Source organism: Colletes latitarsis, chromosome 7, assembly GCF_051014445.1.
Source record: "Colletes latitarsis isolate SP2378_abdomen chromosome 7, iyColLati1, whole genome shotgun sequence".
In the NCBI taxonomy this organism is placed as follows: Eukaryota; Metazoa; Arthropoda; class Insecta; order Hymenoptera; family Colletidae; genus Colletes; species Colletes latitarsis.
In genome coordinates this window covers 5304079-5325197 of record NC_135140.1, presented here as the reverse complement: position 1 = coordinate 5325197, position 21119 = coordinate 5304079, and the positions used below count along the sequence as shown (strand labels likewise).

General features: G+C 37.2%; 3 protein-coding genes across 7 annotated transcripts; all 3 read left to right on the top strand.

The window, feature by feature from the left end:
• The first annotated feature begins 242 nt into the window (after positions 1-242).
• Gpo1 (glycerophosphate oxidase 1) lies at positions 243-9576 on the top strand. Of its 3 annotated transcripts, XM_076769754.1 has the most exons (13): positions 243-419; positions 2815-2944; positions 5285-5441; positions 5533-5755; positions 5834-5997; positions 6085-6197; positions 6291-6484; positions 6555-6943; positions 7016-7266; positions 7332-7679; positions 7769-7867; positions 7917-8018; positions 8564-9576. In XM_076769754.1, the coding sequence occupies exons 2-13, from the start codon at positions 2858-2860 to the stop codon at positions 8696-8698; spliced, it is 2262 nt and encodes a 753-aa protein (XP_076625869.1). In that variant the 5' UTR covers positions 243-419; positions 2815-2857; the 3' UTR covers positions 8699-9576. The 3 variants fall into 3 exon arrangements, with proteins under 3 accessions (XP_076625869.1, XP_076625867.1, XP_076625868.1); XM_076769752.1 differs by lacking the exon at positions 7769-7867; XM_076769753.1 differs by lacking the exon at positions 7917-8018.
• A 1256-nt stretch (positions 9577-10832) lies between these two features.
• Positions 10833-16701, top strand: LOC143344091 (uncharacterized). Of its 2 annotated transcripts, none has more exons than XM_076769749.1 (11): positions 10833-11700; positions 12149-12349; positions 12416-12733; positions 12803-13202; positions 13281-13465; positions 13799-13888; positions 14103-14390; positions 14469-14706; positions 14833-15307; positions 15385-15679; positions 15789-16701. In XM_076769749.1, the coding sequence occupies exons 2-11, from the start codon at positions 12314-12316 to the stop codon at positions 15951-15953; spliced, it is 2490 nt and encodes an 829-aa protein (XP_076625864.1). In that variant the 5' UTR covers positions 10833-11700; positions 12149-12313; the 3' UTR covers positions 15954-16701. The 2 variants fall into 2 exon arrangements, with proteins under 2 accessions (XP_076625864.1, XP_076625866.1); XM_076769751.1 differs by lacking the exon at positions 10833-11700 and adding an exon at positions 11765-12048.
• A 456-nt stretch (positions 16702-17157) lies between these two features.
• Positions 17158-20762, top strand: LOC143343332 (uncharacterized). Of its 2 annotated transcripts, none has more exons than XM_076768127.1 (5): positions 17158-17488; positions 17754-17947; positions 18019-18310; positions 18381-19032; positions 20149-20762. In XM_076768127.1, exons 2-5 carry the CDS (start codon positions 17790-17792, stop codon positions 20235-20237), a joined length of 1191 nt encoding a protein of 396 aa, XP_076624242.1. In that variant the 5' UTR covers positions 17158-17488; positions 17754-17789; the 3' UTR covers positions 20238-20762. The 2 variants fall into 2 exon arrangements, with proteins under 2 accessions (XP_076624242.1, XP_076624241.1); XM_076768126.1 differs by having other exon boundaries at positions 17161-17488; positions 17754-17943; positions 18015-18310.
• The last annotated feature ends 357 nt before the right edge of the window (positions 20763-21119 follow it).

Below are 21119 nucleotides of genomic sequence, written 5' to 3'. Positions count from 1 at the left end.
TGCTCTCTCTATACATTTTTCTACCATTAAACAAATTTTCTTTCGTGCTTCTCCAGGGGTTATAAGATATCCCCATTTTGGAAAATACTGGAAGTAGATAAACGAAGCACTTATCGAGATGCTTGCCGGTATGCAGCAAGCTTTGTTGGTTGCGTTATTTTACAAGCGTGTAAAGTGGTGCCCTCTATCGTCTCAGATTTGAATTATTAGCTCTTGTAGCTTGTAGCCTAATCGTTCACTACGAGCTGTTCACTTGCGGTGCAAGTCTTGCGCGAATCAGTGGAGTGCGTGCCGGCATCCTTGTTGAATATGTGCACCATTGACTTTTAACTTCACAGGTCGCACTTGTCACCATTGTGCGTTGGGTGTTTTTTTTTCGAGAGTCCGATCATAGGGAATTGTCAACAATTTCTCTCACGGTGAGTAATATTTTCGCATTGTTATATTCAACATTTTCGATTATTCTCCTGACTAGTACTAATGTTTCACAGCAATGATAATCATCCTTGAAGCAAACACGCTCATCCTCACGGTCAGTCACTTAGCACCTCACTTGCTAACGCGCGCGCGAGCAAAAGTGTCTCTTATTTCCCAACGAACATTTTTATAACCTAACTTTGGAATTACTATCCCCTAATATGCGAGGGTGACGCATGAGTAATTCTCATCATTTTTTCTTTCCCCTCACGAACACGATATATATATATGCAGCTCATAATGAGAACGCGTCCAATACAAGTGACATTTGAAGGCATTTGGCACGGGATTCGCGGGTGCTATTTTAAAACATAGCCTTGCGACATCATTTTCGATTTTGTATTATCGCAATATGCACGTATTCCAAGGCGTATCGTTTGTAAAACATCGCGAAAAGGTTTATGACACCATTTGTACGGACAAAGGTAAACCTACCCTGCGATTTATTTGATCTTTCGTATTCGAATTTCGTAGTTCATCTTTTTTTAATGACTTTTTTGTATTACCACGATGCATCGATAGTTGAAAAATATTCGTGAAAGAAATGAAAAATACTGGAACTGGCTGGTTATACGAGTGTCAACTTACGTAATCCCACGTGCTTCGGGGGTCTGTCAAGGTCTCAGCTAGCATAATATGAATTATTTTTCGACATTTCAACGATAGTGGCGTCAAATGTAAGAATTCTAGGAATTTAATGCGCTATAGGTATTTAAAAGTCTTTGATCGCCGCTATGCTTTAAACACCCAATCTTTTTATTCTTTTCTTTCTATAGATTTATTTAGATTATCATAATCATTTGAAATAACATAAGGAAATTAATAGCCTCGCTCATCGGGGAAAAAAGCTATACGTTGGAAACACGTGACTCTTGTGGTAATTCACGATTGCGCTTAAATTTATCAAACGTTATCGACAATATCAGAATGAAATTCCAAACGATTACGTTCAAAACTGCACATTTCATTCGTAAAATTTTTGCCAGAAGAAAGATTTGCGATGAAAAAATAATTAAATGATCCCTTAGTTCAATAGTAGGTCGCCATCTTAGATGGTCCACCTGTAACACGAACGCGTGTGCGTGACCTTGTAGTAAGCAATAGTATGCGTGAACAATAGAGTTGGGTGTAGCTCGCTCCGTTATCAGTTCCTTTTCCGTTTCCGGGTGTAAAGAAATTTCGAAATTCTTTCATACGGTCTGTTTATACATTTTTCAAGCGTAAAAGTACATCTCATTCGTTCGCTGTGCGCATACCGGAAATTGAAACACAGAGGTGTGATCTGTTGCTGAAAAACGTTATTTATAATCTGGTATAATTCAGCAAGTAAGTGCGTTGTAATCTTTCGTAACTAACAATCTGAGTAATGATATTTCAACAAGGCAAGCATTGATTTCATTAACTTTACGTATATCGCGTTACGCCATCCTAAGCGTCTAGTTCAACGTGTTCGTTATCAATCACATATTTCCTTCACCGATAAGTCGGCAATATAGTTATCACCGCATGTTTATTAATCACAAGTAGGATGTTTTTTCCGCAATCATAAGTGTGTTCTTTTTTTTTTTCTTTGTTACGGAAGCAGTGGGGATTTTAATCAGTAAATTATTGCATCACAGCGTAAAACGTTATATCGCAAATAGTACGCGTATGTTTGCATGACACATCGGAATAGCACATGAATGTATACGAAATATACAGGAATCATTTTTTACATGAATCCAACGTAGTTGATGTAACTAGTATCTCAACTCTGCCAATACGTTTGATTTTTAAACATAAATCGACGAGCTGAAGCCAACGAACTATTTCAATGCCTCTTCGTTCTTCTATGTTAAAACCATATTCACTCGTGATCACCGTGTCACACGCGCATGCTGCACCTGTTGATACATTGCCAAATATCATGAAGAGTGATTCACTAAGTAGATCATCCGCGCGATTAATCGATTGGCAAAGATTATGTCCGATAGTTCACGGGCGATTCGAGCCACTTTGTCTCGTCCCACGCGTGAAATTTTTATAATTTCACGGTTACTTATCGCGCGATTGATTATTCAGTATCTTAATAACCCTTAATTGGTATTCGTTTCTGAAATTGTTGTATATCGTGTAAATAATTATATCCTAGGCGGAAAATATTAGCTGCTCGTTTACCTTTTAGTTACGATGAAATTTTCTTAGCAATTTTCTTTTTTACAACTGTGAATGAAAAGAAAATGGAAGAATCTTCGTGTACACGTCGAGCGACCTTGGGCGGTCATCACTTTTCGCGGAAAATTTGTAAGCGAGTCATATGACTAACTCATCACGTGTACACGTTTAACTTTATTCCAGATCTTTCCTGGAAGATTGTCGTCCAGGCCGTAAGTGACGTAAAATGGCATCGCTTAAGCTGCTGGTGGGAGGTGCGAGTGCCATAGGTGCTAGTGCTCTTACCTCTTATCTGTTACTTTCCGACAATACCGTAAGTACGTTACCGTTATTGGAATGACGAACCATTAATTCCTTCGGAGCAAAAAAAAAAAAGCATCCTTTGTTTTCCTCCCATCTTTTTCGCAGGAATCGAAAATTTATTTTTCGAGAAGTAACAAGATTTCGAAAGACGAGAACATTTTGGACTTCCTTAATTTGGGAAAGAAAGAAGATTCGAGGATTTAAAATTTTAATACTTTTTGGCGCGTAAGAAAAGACAATAAAATGACGTAAATGCAGAGATAGCTATACTGTTATCTGAATAGAGAGAACTTTGTTATTCGAATATTTTCTTGAATCCGGGTTTAGCCGGTTAGTCGCGAAACGAAAAGCTATTACTAAACGTAATCTATGCTAGCAGTCAAGGCTGCACAGTGTTTCACGTTCAGCCAGCAGTCGCGTGGTTACCAAAATTTCACTGCTGGGAAGGTCTGTGCCAAGCCAGGCCAGACTATTTCGAACACGATACAATTATTCTAAAACCATAGTTTAGGCATATAGATAGGCATTTAGGCATAGATTCGTTGCGCTACGAAAGACTACGCGCTTTCACTGCTTCGTTTTATTTAAAACATATTCCAAAATTTTTAGTTACAGAGAATATAATGAAAAACATTAAATCAAAGCTTAATCGAATTTGATTTTTTTGAAAACAAAATTAAAATAATAATATACATGTACAAATTATAAAATTAGTTCAGAATTAAAGCTATATTCTACGCGAGAAAAGTTTTATGTGTACATGTTACAATAAAAGGCGGGCAGTAATTAATTACTTTATGATTACTTTTATAACTGATTACACAGAGCAATCATGATAAACATAATCTAACAGTAACAGTCATCATCGCGAGATTAATCGAAAGCCACAAACTACATTTGTAATCTACAATCGTAAATCAGTTATTTGTAAGAATTCAATGAAAGATTACTTTAATTTCTATTAGAACCAGTAATATAGTTTAGACCTAGACACTTCTAAAACACTGTTATTTGAAATACTACATTAGACATCATGTTACTACTGAAATATTGCTTGTAATAGTATTTAAAAAATATATTATATTTTTTATGGTTATTTAGTTCTGGAAGTATTCAGTGTTTTTCTATAAAAAAAATTTCTCAAAATTTGTTTTGATTACGTATCTAATTTATAGATAGTCATTGTTTTGCCATCCTTTAGAATTTCTGACATCCGTTACCGAATATTCGGTATAACAAATATAATACATACAATTTATATATTAATATTTTTGTATTATTTATATTGAGTTTATTTTTGTCAGATAGAATATCTGAGAGTTGTACTAAAAGTAAATTATACCTCTGTATCCATTTCATATTTTATAATTCATTACTTCTCATTTCATAATTAATTCATTTGCCCATTCACTTATTTAATAAATATATATTTTCTTAAAACAATGTTGAATAGTATTATTATTAACGTTTCATTATTAACTTATTAGATTAGATTAAAAATTTAAATATTTCGTGATTAATGATTAATGTAGTTAATCATATCTATTATATTTGTTTTGATTATTTATGTTATTCATTAATTATGATTACTGAATTAACATAAATTATAATTTTTAAAAGAATAAAATAAATTACATTACATTTTTAGTTCTTCGAAAATATAATTACGACGTACAAAGTTTATGTACAGGTCGTAACATGATTAACTATTAATTGATTAATAAAACATAATGTTAACAATTATGATTTAGTGTGAAACACTTGTTCGTGTCGTACAGAACCCAGTTTGCGGTATCGTTGGTCTAGGTAATCTATCATTGAGACGTAAACATGTACTGTAACAAAAACTGTTTGACTATTATGTAATTTTTAAATTACGCAATAACAGAAGTAATACAACTTGTTGGAGTCACGTGAATGCCAAGAAGAGATAATTGAGTTTCAGAAATTAGTTTTGTGTATATCAGGCATCAAGAGATTAATTTATTTAATTATTAGATGATTGTAGTTGATTATTCAACACTGGCGCTAGGCATACAAAATCGTCTGCTGTGATAATCGGATGTATATTAACACGAGCATGCACGATGGCAACTAACGAATCGTTTTCAATCGGTGGTAATAAAGTTGCAGGGACTCCTACGCTGCGGCAATCAGTTCGCTCTTTTGTACTTTAATTTCTGCGAATCATGCGATTACATTGATCTAACACCCTTGGTGTTCTGTTAAACACGAAAGGAAGAAATCTTTTTCGTAGATGTAGAAATAGATAAATTATCTATTCTCAACTATTTTCAGTGGCGTATAAATAACTAGTCCAACTGACATAATGTTCGTCTGTTCACTGTAGGTTTATGCGGACAAATCGATACTAAAGCCATTGAAGAGGCCTTTGCCTACGAGAGAGGAACAAGTCAAGACGTTAAAAAGTCAAGAACAATATGATGTTCTCATTGTTGGTGGCGGTGCAACAGGAGCTGGATGTGCGTTGGATGCCTGTACACGAGGTATTGTCTTTTATATTTATTACTTGAAAAAAAGTACTTTGATATCCTATGAAAGAATAATTAAAAATTATATATCACTGTTCATTTGAAGGTTTGAAAACTGCCTTGATCGAGGGGGATGACTTCGCATCCGGTACATCGTCTAGAAGTACAAAGCTTATTCATGGAGGAGTCCGTTATTTACAAAAAGCCATAATGCAGGTAGACGTGGAGCAATATAAAATGGTCAAAGAAGCGCTACACGAAAGGGCATCGATGCTACACAGCGCGCCCCATTTGGCTCATCCTCTGCCTATTATGTTACCTGTTTACACGTACGTTTGCCTTTCATTATTATTCGTCATCTAAGAGTAATTGTATACATTGATCTGTATTGAATGCACTTTTAACAGATGGTGGCAAATCCCCTATTACTGGTTCGGTATAAAGATGTATGATGTGGTGGCTGGAAGCAAAACAGTGAAATCGTCGTATTTCCTTAGCAAAGCTGATGCATTAGAATTGTTCCCTATGCTGAAAGGAGACAAACTTACAGGAGCTATTGTCTACTACGATGGTGCGTTTCGTTGTGTATATTTATTTGTCATCAACATTCCTCTCAGTCACGTATATCATTTGTAATTCTACTCTTCTGATGTAACAGGTCAACAGGATGATGCCAGAATGAATTTGGCTGTCGCTCTAACTGCTTCGCGGCACGGTGCAACGGTTGTGAATCATGTGTCAGTCGTTAATCTCTTAAAAGGCCTTGATAAGGTATTTACATAGATATTGTCTTGAAACTTGTATAGGTAAAGGTAAGATTTTAGAGCGAATCTCTTATCAAAATAAAACTCTTAATGCATCAAGGATGGTAACCGAGTACTCACTGGCGCGCATTTGAGAGATGAACTCACTGGAGAAGAATGGGATGTAAAAGCAAAAGCTATAATCAACGCGACAGGTCCCTTCACGGATTACATAAGGAAAATGGACGATCAAAGTGTCAAAGAGATCTGTTGCCCTTCCTCTGGGGTTCACATTGTCCTTCCAGGTTATTATAGGTGAGCAATTTCGGATCAAACAATTTCGAAACAGCGAATGCCTCTATCAACTGAATAAATTTTTGTTTAGTCCTGATCAGATGGGACTCTTGGATCCAGCAACGAGCGACGGTCGAGTGATCTTCTTCCTACCTTGGCAAAAGCAAACGATCGCAGGAACGACAGATCTTCCCTGTGATGTAACACATAATCCCAGACCCACCGAAGACGAAATCATGTTTATTTTACGCGAAGTCAAGAACTACCTCAACCCAGACGTTGAAGTTCGTCGAGGGGACGTGCTGTCCGCCTGGAGCGGTATCAGACCTCTTGTTTCCGATCCGAATAAACCAAACACTCAATCGCTTGCTAGAAATCATATTGTACACGTAAGCCCTACAAAACTTATCACGATAGCTGGAGGAAAATGGACAACTTACAGGGCGATGGCTGAAGAAACAATCGACACAGCTATCAAAGGTATTTTTGCATTTTAATCTATACTCGCAATTATCTCTTAATCTGTATTATTAATTTTAATTTCTCGTTAAGCTTGTAATCTGAAACCTCAAAGACCCTGCCAAACCAATGGTTTCCTTCTGGAGGGTGCTCATGGTTGGAGTCCAACGATGTACATTAGATTAGTGCAAGATTTTGGATTGGAGTGTGAAGTCGCGCAACATCTGGCCAAAAGCTACGGAGATCGAGCATTTGCTGTAGCAAAGATGGCTTCTCTGACTGGTAAACGGTGGCCAATTATAGGTCAAAAGCTTCATCCTGAATTTCCATATATAGATGCTGAGGTGAGTATTGTCAGTACGTTTTGGTAATCACTTTTCTTTCAAGTATAATTCGCGATTAATTTCAGATTCGGTACGGAGTTCGTGAATACGCGAGAACGGCAATTGATATGATCGCGCGGCGATTGAGATTAGCGTTCCTGAATGTTCAAGCAGCGCAAGAGGCTCTTCCAGGCATCATAGACATCATGGCAGAGGAACTACATTGGTCCGAGGATGAAAAGAAAAAGCAACACAAACAAGCCAGCGAATTCCTTTGCAATGAAATGGGCCAGATGGTTAATCGTGCTTCTCGTGATAAGATTCCCATCAACCTTACGAAGGAAGAAATACAGCTGTACATTAAACGCTTTGGTATTATCGACAAAGACAACAAAGGATACGTATCCATTAACGACATCAGGCGAGGACTTAAGGTTCGCAAAAAAAATTATACTAACTTCGTGTTTAAGTTTTTCTACCTTTTTCTTTCTTGGTTTCGTATTTTTTAATTATCGATGTCCAGGCACTTGGGACAAAAATTTCGGAAGACGAGCTGCACATATTGCTCAATGAAATTGATCTCAGTTACAATGGGCAAATGGAACTACAAGATTACCTGCAGGTAAATTATAGAACATGTACTTAATCAGATTTTTTTTTACTATTCACAGCTATTTGGTGACAAGGAAGTACCTGGTGAAGAGCTTCATGAAATACTACGCGAAATCGACACTAATATGAATGGTCAAGTCGAGTTGGACGAATACCTTCAGGTCTGTGAAAGCTCGCACGCACGGATTTGCCGTATAGTCTTGCTGCTTTCAAATTTCCTATGTTACATTATTGCGTTACATAACACTCTAAGTTTTGTTGTCTTTAATATAACTTAGGATCGGTTATTAGTTTAATACAAAAAGTAAAACCGAAAGACCTGTTGGATACGAATAGACCTCTAACACTCTAATCTTCCTTTTTCCGTATTTTTTTAATTGTATTATAGTTCCATTGTAACAATTTTCTTAATATTTGTTTTATTTGCACGAACAGTATTTTTCCTTATTTCCAAACTATAATTTACTTTCGTGAATATAATAATAAGCAACCTATCTAATACAAAGGTTACTATTTTCCGTCATGATATTAGCCTTATGACAAACATTTTAAATCTATCTGCTTTATTTTCTTTTTTGCAAAGTATTCTAGTGTCATGCTGCTCTTGTGCCAGATCGAAATTGCAATTGTTTGAAAGTTTTTGGACACAGTTTCTTCTTGCATTTCTAATTTACATCGTTCAAATATAAACGTTTTACTTCTACAGATGATGTCAGCGATCAAATCTGGACACGTAGCGTACTCGCGTTTTGCAAGGATGGCGGAAATGGAAGAAGCGCAACATGAAAAAGAAGTATTGAAGAAACAGATAAGCGTAGAGAGATCAGGTGGTGGACTGTAAAAAAATTCACGTTCTGCAGCATCGTACAAATTTTCGTACGTTTCTAATATGATCAACACATTCAAACAGCTACGACAAACTGTGTATCATAGAATTTTCATTTACTTTGAACATGAAATGTAGCCCACTGTAGCACAGAATTACCACGAAAAGCTGTCTTTCGTACTTTCTACAGCGATTACTACTTCATTGCATCCGTTAGATTTTAACAATGAAAATGATGAAATCATACGAATTTGAATTTTAATGTAAATATCTTGTGTACAGCGTTTAAGTTACTCAAAAATAGATGCACTGTGTCTGTATATACGCCTTTCGCAAAATGCAACATGATTCGAACGTATCAACGAATAAATATACCGTTATATCAGTCAATATAACTCACGTCAAATTACACATTCGTTATCTTTTTTGTATATGGATATATACATATATATATGTAATGTATGTATATGGAATAATACTGGCAACTCATAGGGTGCGAATGTTTTAATTATCATAATCATTAGGCTTCATCATATCTACACAAGAACACAGTGCAGTTTAATGATGATTTCATCTCTGTTGTCGCATGAAAATTGCAATGCACAGGACAACAAATACACGTCGATTACTGTGAAGGTAATTCGCGTCGCAAGTCTAATCCTGTCTTTAGGACTCGATAAGATGGTTTTATTTATAAATTATATTAATTGCTACTGTGTATTAGAACTAGTCTCTACATAGACTACCCATTATTTAAGTAATTATTATACTTATTTAATTTATTGCCACTAATGTCACACAGTCACGACATACATGATCTATGTTAGAGATTAATTTATTTAACTGTCATTAGTCATTATCATTGACTTAATAAAAGCCATATTGAACTATTACTATTGAATGTATTTTACTCAATATCATTTTGTTATTGTTTTTAATTTAATCATTTTTATGCTTGAATAACATGCGAGTCAACATGACTTGTTTAAAGTTGTTTAAATTTTTTCTTGAAAAGAGGTTAATATATAGCTATATAGCTAAAATATTGAAATTAATTATTGTATGATAAAATTTAATTCTAATGTACAATATTGCACTATCTGATCAAGCACTTCCTTTACAGGGATTACTATACAATATTCACTATACTCCAACTTTTGTTGTTATTTTTAGTATGTCCTCAAAAAGGGATTTCACTGTGGAAGGGGCAAATAAAGAATTGATATATACATTTTGACTTTTATTTAACAAATGTAGCCGAAAACGCTCTAGCCGTTTTTTTAGAAATGTTTTTCTAATACTTCAACACGTAAGTAAAACAATAAACAGATGATCAATTTTTTTACCGTGCAAAGGATTCCCCTCCAATGCATCAAAACATGATACGTTATATTAACATAACCTCAAAGATAAAGTGAAATGTTTTTAACGTGGATTAACCTTCATGTATATTCCTATTAAATTCGAATGAGAAACACCCTTTTCCATAAAAGTAGAGGTACACATGTATAGTTATTATTATTAGTATGGCTTCATTAATGCGTGATTCAGCATATTCACTTACCAGCAAGTGCATATATTTGCCAATATAGTAAATATAAAGTTTTTCAGTGTGTCTTTAGAAAAGTTTGAAATAAGAGCATATATTTAACATAATGCATGATATTATTATAACATTTCAGTGTTGGAAACCTAATATTTGCAGAAACGCCGTTTAGTACGTACCCAACAAAATCGCGTGAAGCTATTATGAAAAGAAGGGCGGCGGCATAGCGAGGGAGTCCAGCTCCTCCCTTCTTCAGATTCAGCCGTCATCCGGCAGTCATCAGTTAATGTTGCTCCTAGTAACTGGAGCAAGAAAGAACATATACCCAATAACGACGGCGTGTCGCAACCCCGCTCGAGCGTGGCCCTGACCGGGGGCTACCACTAGCTAAAAAGAGGGGAAGGAAGGCCAGAGAAAGTAGGAGGTGTGCATCGTTTATCCCTCTTCGTCGGGGTGGGCGTCCGACGGTTCCTGCGTACGCCCCTGTCTAACGAACCTTTGCTCGCTGCCGGCAATTGTGAGGCGAGTACGACCAATCAGGGCTCTCGTCCGATCGTCTCGCGGACGGCGACGTTGCCACCTCGTGTACCGCCCCACGGCGAAAGTAGTCCTCTCATAGCGGTATTCGTAGCCCTGTTTTCGCGAGGGACGGCCGACTAACACGTTGTCGTGTACGGATATACGTGCACGTGTTGAAATCACATTGGAAATTGGATCGCGTGCGCCAGGTGTTGCAGGGACCAACGTGGCCACGGTTTATCAGCGAGAATTCTCAATCTAGGCGGAGACATATCGTCACAACAGAACGAGAATATCAGCTTGACCACGTACTCGGTGCTTTTGGCGGCAATTTTAAACGCAGCGTTGATTTTCTCGTTCACTTATAGAACTGTTCAGCTAAGGACTCCGTAACGACTACATAAATTCGCTGCTAAGTTTTGTTTCGGACAACAACTGCTTCGGGAACAAAGAGTTTCGTGTATCGACCAACGGGAAAGTCGTAGATCGTCGACCGTGATCACTCTGGGCAACGTAGTGCGCTCGCGCGCGCGCGCGTGCCCGCCCGCCCTCATCGTCGGACGCTTGCATGTGTGCATAGCTGCATGCATTGTGAAACGTGCCTGGCAATAACCAGTGCGTCCAAACGAACCCTGTACGTTTTTATAAAATGACCAACGTGAGAGGTTCCTCGTAATTTTTAACACGCAAACACGTTGCGAAGGATAGAACTCTATTATTGGTCGCATCCTATAATGGCCGCCTTCACATTAACTGAGAGGTGAAACAGGAAGCATAACAGCAGGGGTGCGATATCTGGTTCTCTCGAGGGAAGGAAACGGTAGCGGGAGGCAGTGTGGACTGGTGTGGACGTTTCCGCGGAGAAGCACGTGCCGGTTCGCGAGTTAGGTGGAGTCCCATGCGCAAAGTGGGTGGAGGCTGCATCGTGAGGCTGCCTTCCCCGTTATCGCAGGTACGTGATAGTGTGAGTGTGCGGACAGCCGACCAGCGCGACCGAGTGGGCGGGTGTGACGACACACGCTATGCGCCTGTGTCGGTGGCTATGCGCGTCCTTGCCACAGCGTGCGATATTTCGAGAGGCGGGTGGGGCGGCAGGAACAGGGGCGTAGGGAGGCGGTCCTCGATCGGGTTCTCGAGGAGTGCTCTCTGGCCTTCTTTGTCTTCCGAGAGTGGTCTTTGCACGTGTCGATATCGTTCTAGTCGTTCAAGCTTCTTACGATTAGTCTTTGGCCGCCCCGTGGGTTCGATTGACGTCTAGTGTCTTCTCTTGATGTTGCTGGGTCAGGATACGGGTCGCGAGGTGTGTGTTTGTTTAATTCGAAAATGGGAAAAGGATATGAATATGATCTTTTAATACATTGTAGAGGAGATTAATTTCTAAGAGGAAAATGGGTTTCCAGATCAAACGCTCGCGGAGTGAGCATTTTCACGTACCGAGGACTAAATAGTTAGTCCGAATCGTAAACTCGAAGGATGGATTCCTAGCATAAGGGTGTTTAACGTAAAATTAGCGTTGACGTCGACGTTATTTTCATTGGAAAATATACACGACGGATATTTTCATCATGAAACGAAGCGTGGATGGAAGGAACATCACCCAGGTAAAATAGTTTTAATAGATATTAAATGAATAGAAACAAAAGAATATTAAAATAATTGTTTGATAGGAGGAGATCGAAGATCATGATCCCTTACAAGTTCAACAGCAACAACAAGAGGAGGCTGAACAGCAACAACAACAACAACAATTGGAACAACAAAGTGCCCAACCACAGATTCGTTTTTTAAGTGCAAATGTTCTGCAGCAACTACAGCAACAGCAAGATGTTCAGCAACAAGCACAACAACAGCAGCAGCAACAGCCTCAAGTTATTACATTGCAGCAGCTGCAAAACTTTGTGCCTTTACAAACTCAACAGCCGCAGCATGACCAACAGAGAGCGCAAACGATTTCTGTACAATCTTTGCCTCAACAGTTCTTGCAAGTGAGTATATCCGTCGATAAAAATACCATAAATTCCCTAACTTCTACTAATACACAATAATTGTTTTAGGGTGCTCAATTAATTAGTACTCAAACTCAAGCTGCTCTTCAGCAGCAGCAGCAACAAACACAGCAGCAACAAGCACAGCAACAGCCACAACAACATCAACCACAACAACAACTTAGCTATAGCGTAATTCCACAGATGCAAACTGTTAACATTGATGGCCAAGAAGCACTCTTCATTCCATCTTCTGCTATGTCAGCAGGCGGTCATCACCAAACCCAGCCCACAATGCAATTTACTACGGCTAGTGGGCAACAAGTTCAACTTGCTAGTCAGCAAGTGCAATTAGCTAATGGTCAGACCATTATTACACCACAACCTGTCAGTTTAATAAGGGCACCCAATGTCTTTCCTACTTCTATCATACAAAATATTACTGGACAAACTGTTCAGTTACCATCAGGTGTGTACTCTTTGTGTACTGAACAAACTATATTTAATATGTATTCAATAGTTTAATATTATTATGTATATATTATAGGGCAAAGTGTACAAGTAAGACCGCTTCAATTTCCTATGCAGCATGTTCAGCAAACTGTACCTGTGCAGGTGCCAGTCACTGCTAGCAATGGACAAACTGTGTATCAAACAGTACACTTTCCTGTTCAAGCATTGTCTAGTGTTTTTAATGTGCCTACTACGCAAATGATACCACAGATCACCCAAGTATGTTGGAACAAAATGATAAAAATTACTTGGAATTTTACCTACTAAAAGCCTATTATTAGACCTTTTAATTAAACGACATTTATTATATACATACGTTACGCGTAAATTAACTCCTGTCCAAATTAATATAGATTAAGATAAAAAGTTCTGCATCCAAGTTTTATTAGAAAATTATAGAATTTTATAAATACATAATCGTACGTATCTATGCGTGATAGAGTCCGGTTGTTACGATGTATTTATTTTCGAATAGATTAATTGATAAAATGATAATTGATTACGGTAACGCAAGAATTCATGTTGATTATTTTAAGTGTAATTTAATTACAGCAAATTCCTCAAATGGCTCAGATAATTACACCAAATGGACAGATTCAACAGGTTCAAATTGCTAATCTGCCACAGCTTCAAAGTTTACAGGTGAACATAAAATCAAACGATTTTTACAATAGTGTAATAAAATACAGTAAAACCTTGACCTAACAGACTGTGTAATTGTTCAAGAAATTATCCAATTTTAAAATAACACGAGGAAAAACCGAATGACAAATAACCAACATAAAATCGTAGAATTCTGTCTGTTAAACTGGAGTTTGTACATATTTGTTTCTATTAAAGCATTTTGATATTCTAGAGTCAACAGGTGACGCAGGTGGCTCAGCAAGTTGCTCAACAACAAGCGCAACAGCAAGCTCAACCACAAGTAATACAATCTGTACAACAGCAACAACAGCAACAGGCTCAGGTACAGCAACAACAGCAGCAACAAGTGCAGCAGGTTGTTCAACAGGTTATACAGCAACAGCAACAACAGCAACAACAACAGCAGCAGCAAGTTCAACAAGCACAGCAACAATCTTCTGCGCCATCCTCGACCGTAGCAACTTGGAGCACAACTGTAACGACTCCGAGCAATGTCCAGGTAAATAGTAGAATAAATAAGCAAACAATAGTTAAATGGATCGTCGAATGCGGGCTTTGAATATTCCTATTTTTGGAGGTACTTGGAATTGGTGCACTTGGAAGGCCAATCACGGCAAGCGGTAATGTAATCACTACGAAAGATGGGCAGAAGATTGATGTGCAAACATTGTCAGCGTTAACCAGACCACCAGAGTCGGTTGAAGGTGATATAAAAGTAACCAGTATCGATGCCAGACAATTAGCTAGTGGTCAAGTTATACATATTCCAGCAGCTCAATCGGCACAGCCTGCTGTTCAACCTATCACGATTACAGGCATGGCTGCACAGTTTCGCAATATTATTTCTCACAAAGATAGATAAAAACATAATTCTATCGATTCCATAGCTCGTTTAATTTTTTCTTGGAAGAAATATACTAATAAACACATACATTTTATAGGAACGCAAGCGCAACAGTTAACTCTAATTCCTGCGTCCGCGTTAGCAAACCTAACCGCTCAACAAGGCAATATGATGAGAGGCGTTGGTAGCGGGAGTATAATGCAGATTCAGCCTGCCACTGGAATGAATGCGGCGAATGGGTTTCTTCAGTCGATACCTGTACAAAATATCCCAGGTCTAGGCAATGTGCAAGTCATACCTGCTAGCGCGCTTCAGCCCGCCACTGTTCAGACTTTGCCTACCGCAGCTACACCTATCGTAGCTGCTCCAACTGTGCAATTAGACTCGAACGATCCAACAAAATGGCAAATTCTGCAAACTCTTCAGTCAAATAACACGTTAACGACGCCTGCTCCTACTTCGCACCAGCATCAAGTAACCACCGCAGGATCACCAAACGTGGATACAGACTCTATTAAGCAGCATCGAAGAAGAGTTGCTTGCACGTGTCCCAACTGCGGCGATGGTGATAGGTGGGGAACGTTTTAGTAGGAAATTCTTCCCATAATCATTCGCATGAATATGCTTTATAATAAAATTTTTCGTACAGGAATAGAGACTTGACAAGAAAACGGCAACACGTTTGTCACATAGCTGGATGCAATAAAGTGTACGGAAAAACCAGTCATCTACGAGCTCATTTGAGGTGGCATACCGGGGAACGACCGTTTGTTTGTAGTTGGATATTTTGTGGTAAGAAATTTACTAGATCGGATGAGCTTCAAAGGCATCGTAGAACCCACACTGGAGAGAAAAGATTCCAATGTCCTGAGTGTACAAAAAAATTCATGCGATCAGATCATTTAACGAAACATATAAAGACACACACGAAGATTCGAAGTACGGTAAGAAGAATTGTAGTCCAAAAAGAAACTTATTTATGTAGAAACTAAATAGAAATATGTGGAACGACTAATTACGGAATATATTGTAATTGTTTCCTTTATATTATAGGAAGCAGCTACTTCGACGCAGGAAGGTTCTTCCGACAGTCAATCTTCTACAGAACAAAAAATTATCATTGCCCTCCACAAAGATACGGAACAATCCGATATTGTCATTACTGAACAAATAGATGAAATGAAGTCACAATCAACGAATCATGTAACAAACGAATAAAATAGAATCGTTTGTCTTTAACGATTTAGGTAAAACTGTTGGTTGGTTAGTTGATTGGTTGGTTGGTTGGTTGGTTGGTTGGTTGATTGGTTGGTTGGTTGTTACGTTCATGACATCGATAAAAGATGAAATTTGTCAATAGCCATAGCGTTATATTGTTTATTGGCGGTTCTCAAAGATTATTGCATATTTTCTGCGATAAAGCGAAGGCGAGAGAGAAGAAACTTTTTACAGGGATTATTATAATTCATAGTACATATAATCTATTTTTGTATTGAAAAAAAAAAATTGTAAATATGTATATAATGTATATTAATGTAAAAATTTTTGCACAAAATGAATTTTACACTTATAAACAGTTTTTGATATTACGATTCATAAAAATGGTCTTTCACCTTATTGTAGTGAAATTTTTATGGCACGTAGGGACAATAATGTGGTACGTTTAATTAATCTTTTCAGGCATAATATTTAAATAGAATAATATAAAAAAATAAACAAATGAAAGGTAAGATTGTTTTGTTTCTAATTCACATAAAAAAAACTTTGGAACAGCCTTATACTACCTACATGTATGTGTTATTATTGTATGTTAATTACGTAGTTTACCAAAATCGCACTGCTTCATGAATTAATACATGTTTCGTATTTATGATACCTTTTTTCCACACATTTCCAATATAATATGTAAGTGTTTTTCATAGTCGAAACAATGGATCTCTTGTGTGCTATAAAAATAGTTTACACATTTTTCAGACACTCGATTTATCTAAAAATTTAACAGAATCCTTTGTCATTGCATCAATCTTTCAATAAACCAGAAAGAAGAAAAATTAACGCATTATTTACTTAACGTCGAAGTTAAAATTAAATTTTTGAGTTACGTAAACAGCAAACGGCAAAATGTTATAACTGATAAAGAAAAATATGCGGACGATTCCATCTGGTAATAACATAAGAAAAAATTTGCATTATTCGTGCAGATGAATTGGTATTTTACAAACGAAGTAATCGTAAAATAGAAAGTAACACATTATACGAATTAATTGTTTCAAACAATGTTGCTAAGACGTTCAAGGTTTGGCATGCTGACTGTTTGAAAACGGATGTATGTCCGATTCTCCGACGGAATGCGAGGATACAGAAACATTCCCGTGACCAATTGTAAGAGAGTTACAAGGGAAAAGCGCCGTTCTCGTTTCACTGCACGATTTTAAGGCCTCTCAGCCCAGGTGTGGTATGTATTCAGGTGCATTCGACGTATGCATGTTCGATCGGATGTGACTCGTCAATGCCATAAACAAACGATGAACTATTGTCGGGATGTGCAAGAACACGATCGTCCGTACGTGTGCCGGGTCTTCGTCGACTTGTACTCGTAAAACGTGTCAGTCTATTTGAATCGTTCGCCCCCACTGGAAAATTTTGGAATGTCGTGTGTTACGTTTGTTCATAGTGAATCAAAAACTGACACAAAGTGCGGTAGTTTCAAAGGTCATCCCGCCGTGAAAAGAGGATCTAGCTGTCAATTTTAGGTAAATAGTTAACGAAACTTATATTGTTGTCTTCTTTACGTATCCAACGTAATAATAAGATATTCTGATACAAACACTACACATTCGGCAAAACGTGGAAATTATTTTTATACTAACCTAATTGTAGCGATTTCTCTGTGGGAGGTCTAATCTTATCTTTCAAAATGTACTTCAGCCATTGTATCATTTACCTCCCACGATTCAAGCCGAAACCACAAAGATCGCGTTGCGTTTTTCTTATTAATCGATCAATTGATCTTATTAGGAGCAACTGAATACTTTTGTAAAAATTTGAACGACTATGCCTACACCACCTCCTCCACCGCCTCCTAATTGCAATGCATTCAATTCTGGTGGCGGAGAACAAGACAGGAGTTTACTTCTTCAGTCGATTAGAGCTGGAAAAACCTTGAAGAAAACGGTGACTGTAGATAAAAGTGCTCCTGCGGTTGGTGGTATGTTATAAAGTATGTTTGTAGATTTTGAAAATAAAATTTTCATTTCATCGATTATTTTATTCTTCCAGGTAGAATAAAAGGAGAATCAGGAAATTCCTCTTCTTCAAATAACAGAGAAAATAATAGTTCTAATGTAGTAACCAGCAGCATTAATAATATAAATAATGGAGGGCCCATAGGATTAGGTGGATTATTCTCTAGTGGAATGCCAAAATTAAAGCCTACGGGACTCAGGCCGTCTTCTAGTGAAAAGGACACCAGCAATGTAAATAGTATGAATTTCAATCAATCTACTACACCTAGCATAAAACGAGGTCCACCTCCAGTTCCACCAGCTTCACAAAAGCCACAAATGTTTGTTCAGGTATAGACATTAGATGATGTTAGTAAAGCATGTTAGTAAATGCATTTTAAAATATTAATTATTATTCTAGAAGACCAATTCGACGCCGGGACACAGCACTACAGACTCTGTGAGTTCCATTGCTGAAGCGCCCAAGAGATTTGGAAAGCCCACTCTCGCACCCAAGCCACCTACTTCGTCAACGACATTGCACAAGCCATCGCCACCTCCTAAGAAATTGAACTTGACTACCGGAGCAAGCGTATCGAGAGCACAAAGTATGCGATTGCTTAGATCACCTCCTGTGCTCGCACCAACTCCACCGTCTCTTCATCAGTCACAGGATTGCTTAAATGAAACTCAATCAAGGCCAACGAATCGAGTTCTTAGACCTCCGGTTGCAAAACCACCCTCTCCTCCTACTTCCAGAGCGAATAGTTCGACTACTACAGCAACGAGAGCAGCACCACCACCACCTTCCAGAGTCACAGTTAGTGCTCCATGTATACCGCCTCCACCTCCGCCACTTCCGCATCGTCCTGCTCCTATTCATCAGAGACTGGCTCCACCACCGCCGCCACCACCACCGACACCTCCTACAAGGAGTTCGTCGATGCGCAATGGTCGAAGTATGAGCACCCTAGACCTAGAGGTACGATTCGCGGACATGTTTCATTCTATTGCGAATTTTCCACCACCGGAGCAGTTCAAAGGATTTACGAAAGTCTACAGCAGCAGAAATGGTGAGAACGATGTGCTTGAGCCTCATTCGCAATCTTTCTTAAATTTTACCATTAGACAATACACTTCTGAATTGTTTCTATAAATTTCAATTGGCACGAAAAAGTCCTGTATATTTGCAATTCTAAAAATATAAATTAAGCCTTATTCACTGCTTCTCGTGTGATTTAACAAAGGATGAGTCACCATGCTAGAATCTTACATGTTTTTTTTCATACCCTAAGGATTAATCATTCTCATTCGATTTAATGCATGAATGACACGACCTGTTCATTGTTTGTAAATTACGACATTAGAGTGTAAATTTGCATCGATCAAACTGAAAATCGAGAATAAAAGTATACATTAGCATTTGTGGCTGTGTATTTAAATATTTACGTTTTGGTGATTGTACATATAACGATATTCCCTAATCGTTTGGTAACTTATCAGGAACATCACCTTGAAGATCAAAAAGAAAAAGATGGGATTCATTCTCGCAGTATTTTATAACGATATGTCTAATTTTAGTATTTATTGCTAGTATAATTAGTAGCATAGACCTTACTCCATCATTAAGTATGTAAGTAGCAAGATACGTCGCAATTTTTACAACAGCATCGCTTTTGTTAGTATTTTCTCTGAAATAACGTTTTAATAACGCTTCACCCATAGAAATTCAGGACCAAATAAATTAAAGATGCTAAAAAATAGATTGGAGCTTAACGAAAAATGTTATCTTCGTTATTATTTCGAATTTTATCGTAATATTTTTGGAAAGTATTCTTAAGTTGTTAGATTTTAAGAAAATACAAAAAAGAAAATAATAATCGATTTGTTTAAACTGTCAAGGTGATGTTCTCCTTTAATTAGTTCAAACGCTTACTATGCTTTATTGTATTTTGCAGTAGGAGGATTAATAAAGTTCTGATTGGAAACTACTAATATTAGATGCATGCATGAATACTTAACAGAATGATTTTTGGTCATTGATATTAATTGTTTGAGTTGGCTAATACGCAGATTTTCGAGACATACCTGCATGTTATAGTGCTCATAGTGGCTGTTCAATAAAGGTATATGTAATTAAAGTGTACATTCATCAAGAGGATAGTAATGGAAATGTTTGAAAATTCCAGCGGCAAAACAACAGGCTCCCGCACCACCTATGCAAACGTCTTCTTTATCCAATATAATGGTACCATTAAATACGACATCCGGGGGTTAATCGTGGCAATACAATGCAACTTCTTTGGCATATTAAACATTTTCAAGCAATTTGTTTTATTTATTATGATACACGTTACTTTTAATACCTTTCGGAGCGTTATTACAACCAAATGGATGGTCAAATAAATAATGAGATCAAATAAGAAACTGTTGGAATAAGAATATTAAAATTATTAATTACTTTAAATTATGAACATTTTATTTTATTAAAAAATAAAAATAAAATGTTGATTTTAATTTACGTATTCTTTCATGAATTATTAATGTAGTACAAGACTGCATTAAATTATGATATGTTGATTTCTAAAATCATATACGTGTAAATTAAAAACCACAACGAAATTGTGGTTTTTCTGATAACAATGAAGAACTACAATAATAAGTACGCGACTAATTAATCATGATATTTATCACTGTAATCTTCTAACGGTTTTATAAAAAGATATAGAATGTTGTATACTTTTATTTATAACAACGACTTTTTATTATTTACTAATGTACAATATTAAATATCAGAATTCTTTAGATATAGTTATTGTATCTGGCAGTCAAACGATGTGATACTTTCCTAATCCTATTTGTCGTGAATTCGTCAAGACTCAGTCTATCTCGCAGATTTTGTGTTGACAATGAAATATATATTATAAACAATAATTTTTAATGCACTCAGTTTTATTTAAAATAGGCAGTATAATGTTTTCGCGGTGGTCGATAAATATCTACATCGACGAACAAATCAGAAGATACATTGTCCCGAAATGACGGAGCAGACGTGTCCCAGCGAACGTTTGTATTTTTTGCATTTATTTATATCAATGGAAATATTCATATCGGTAACTTAACACGGGACAATGCGAAGTGATAGTGCGATTGAATTAAA

What these genes read in the sequence shown, in the direction of transcription:
- Gpo1 (XM_076769754.1), top strand. Translation starts at nt 2,858, where the DNA reads ATGGCATCGCTTAAGCTGCTGGTGGGAGGTGCGAGTGCCATAGGTGCT. An exon ending in AGCTATTGTCTACTACGATG is followed by an intron (nt 5,998 to 6,084) that starts GTGCGTTTCGTT and finishes CTGATGTAACAG; the next exon opens with GTCAACAGGATGATGCCAGA. An exon ending in AATCGACACAGCTATCAAAG is followed by an intron (nt 6,944 to 7,015) that starts GTATTTTTGCAT and finishes TTTCTCGTTAAG; the next exon opens with CTTGTAATCTGAAACCTCAA.
- LOC143343332 (XM_076768127.1), top strand. Translation starts at nt 17,790, where the DNA reads ATGCCTACACCACCTCCTCCACCGCCTCCTAATTGCAATGCATTCAAT. An exon ending in AGCCACAAATGTTTGTTCAG is followed by an intron (nt 18,311 to 18,380) that starts GTATAGACATTA and finishes TTATTATTCTAG; the next exon opens with AAGACCAATTCGACGCCGGG. An exon ending in AGTCTACAGCAGCAGAAATG is followed by an intron (nt 19,033 to 20,148) that starts GTGAGAACGATG and finishes TGAAAATTCCAG; the next exon opens with CGGCAAAACAACAGGCTCCC.
- LOC143344091 (XM_076769749.1), top strand. Translation starts at nt 12,314, where the DNA reads ATGAAACGAAGCGTGGATGGAAGGAACATCACCCAG. An exon ending in TGATACCACAGATCACCCAA is followed by an intron (nt 13,466 to 13,798) that starts GTATGTTGGAAC and finishes ATTTAATTACAG; the next exon opens with CAAATTCCTCAAATGGCTCA. An exon ending in CGACTCCGAGCAATGTCCAG is followed by an intron (nt 14,391 to 14,468) that starts GTAAATAGTAGA and finishes CTATTTTTGGAG; the next exon opens with GTACTTGGAATTGGTGCACT.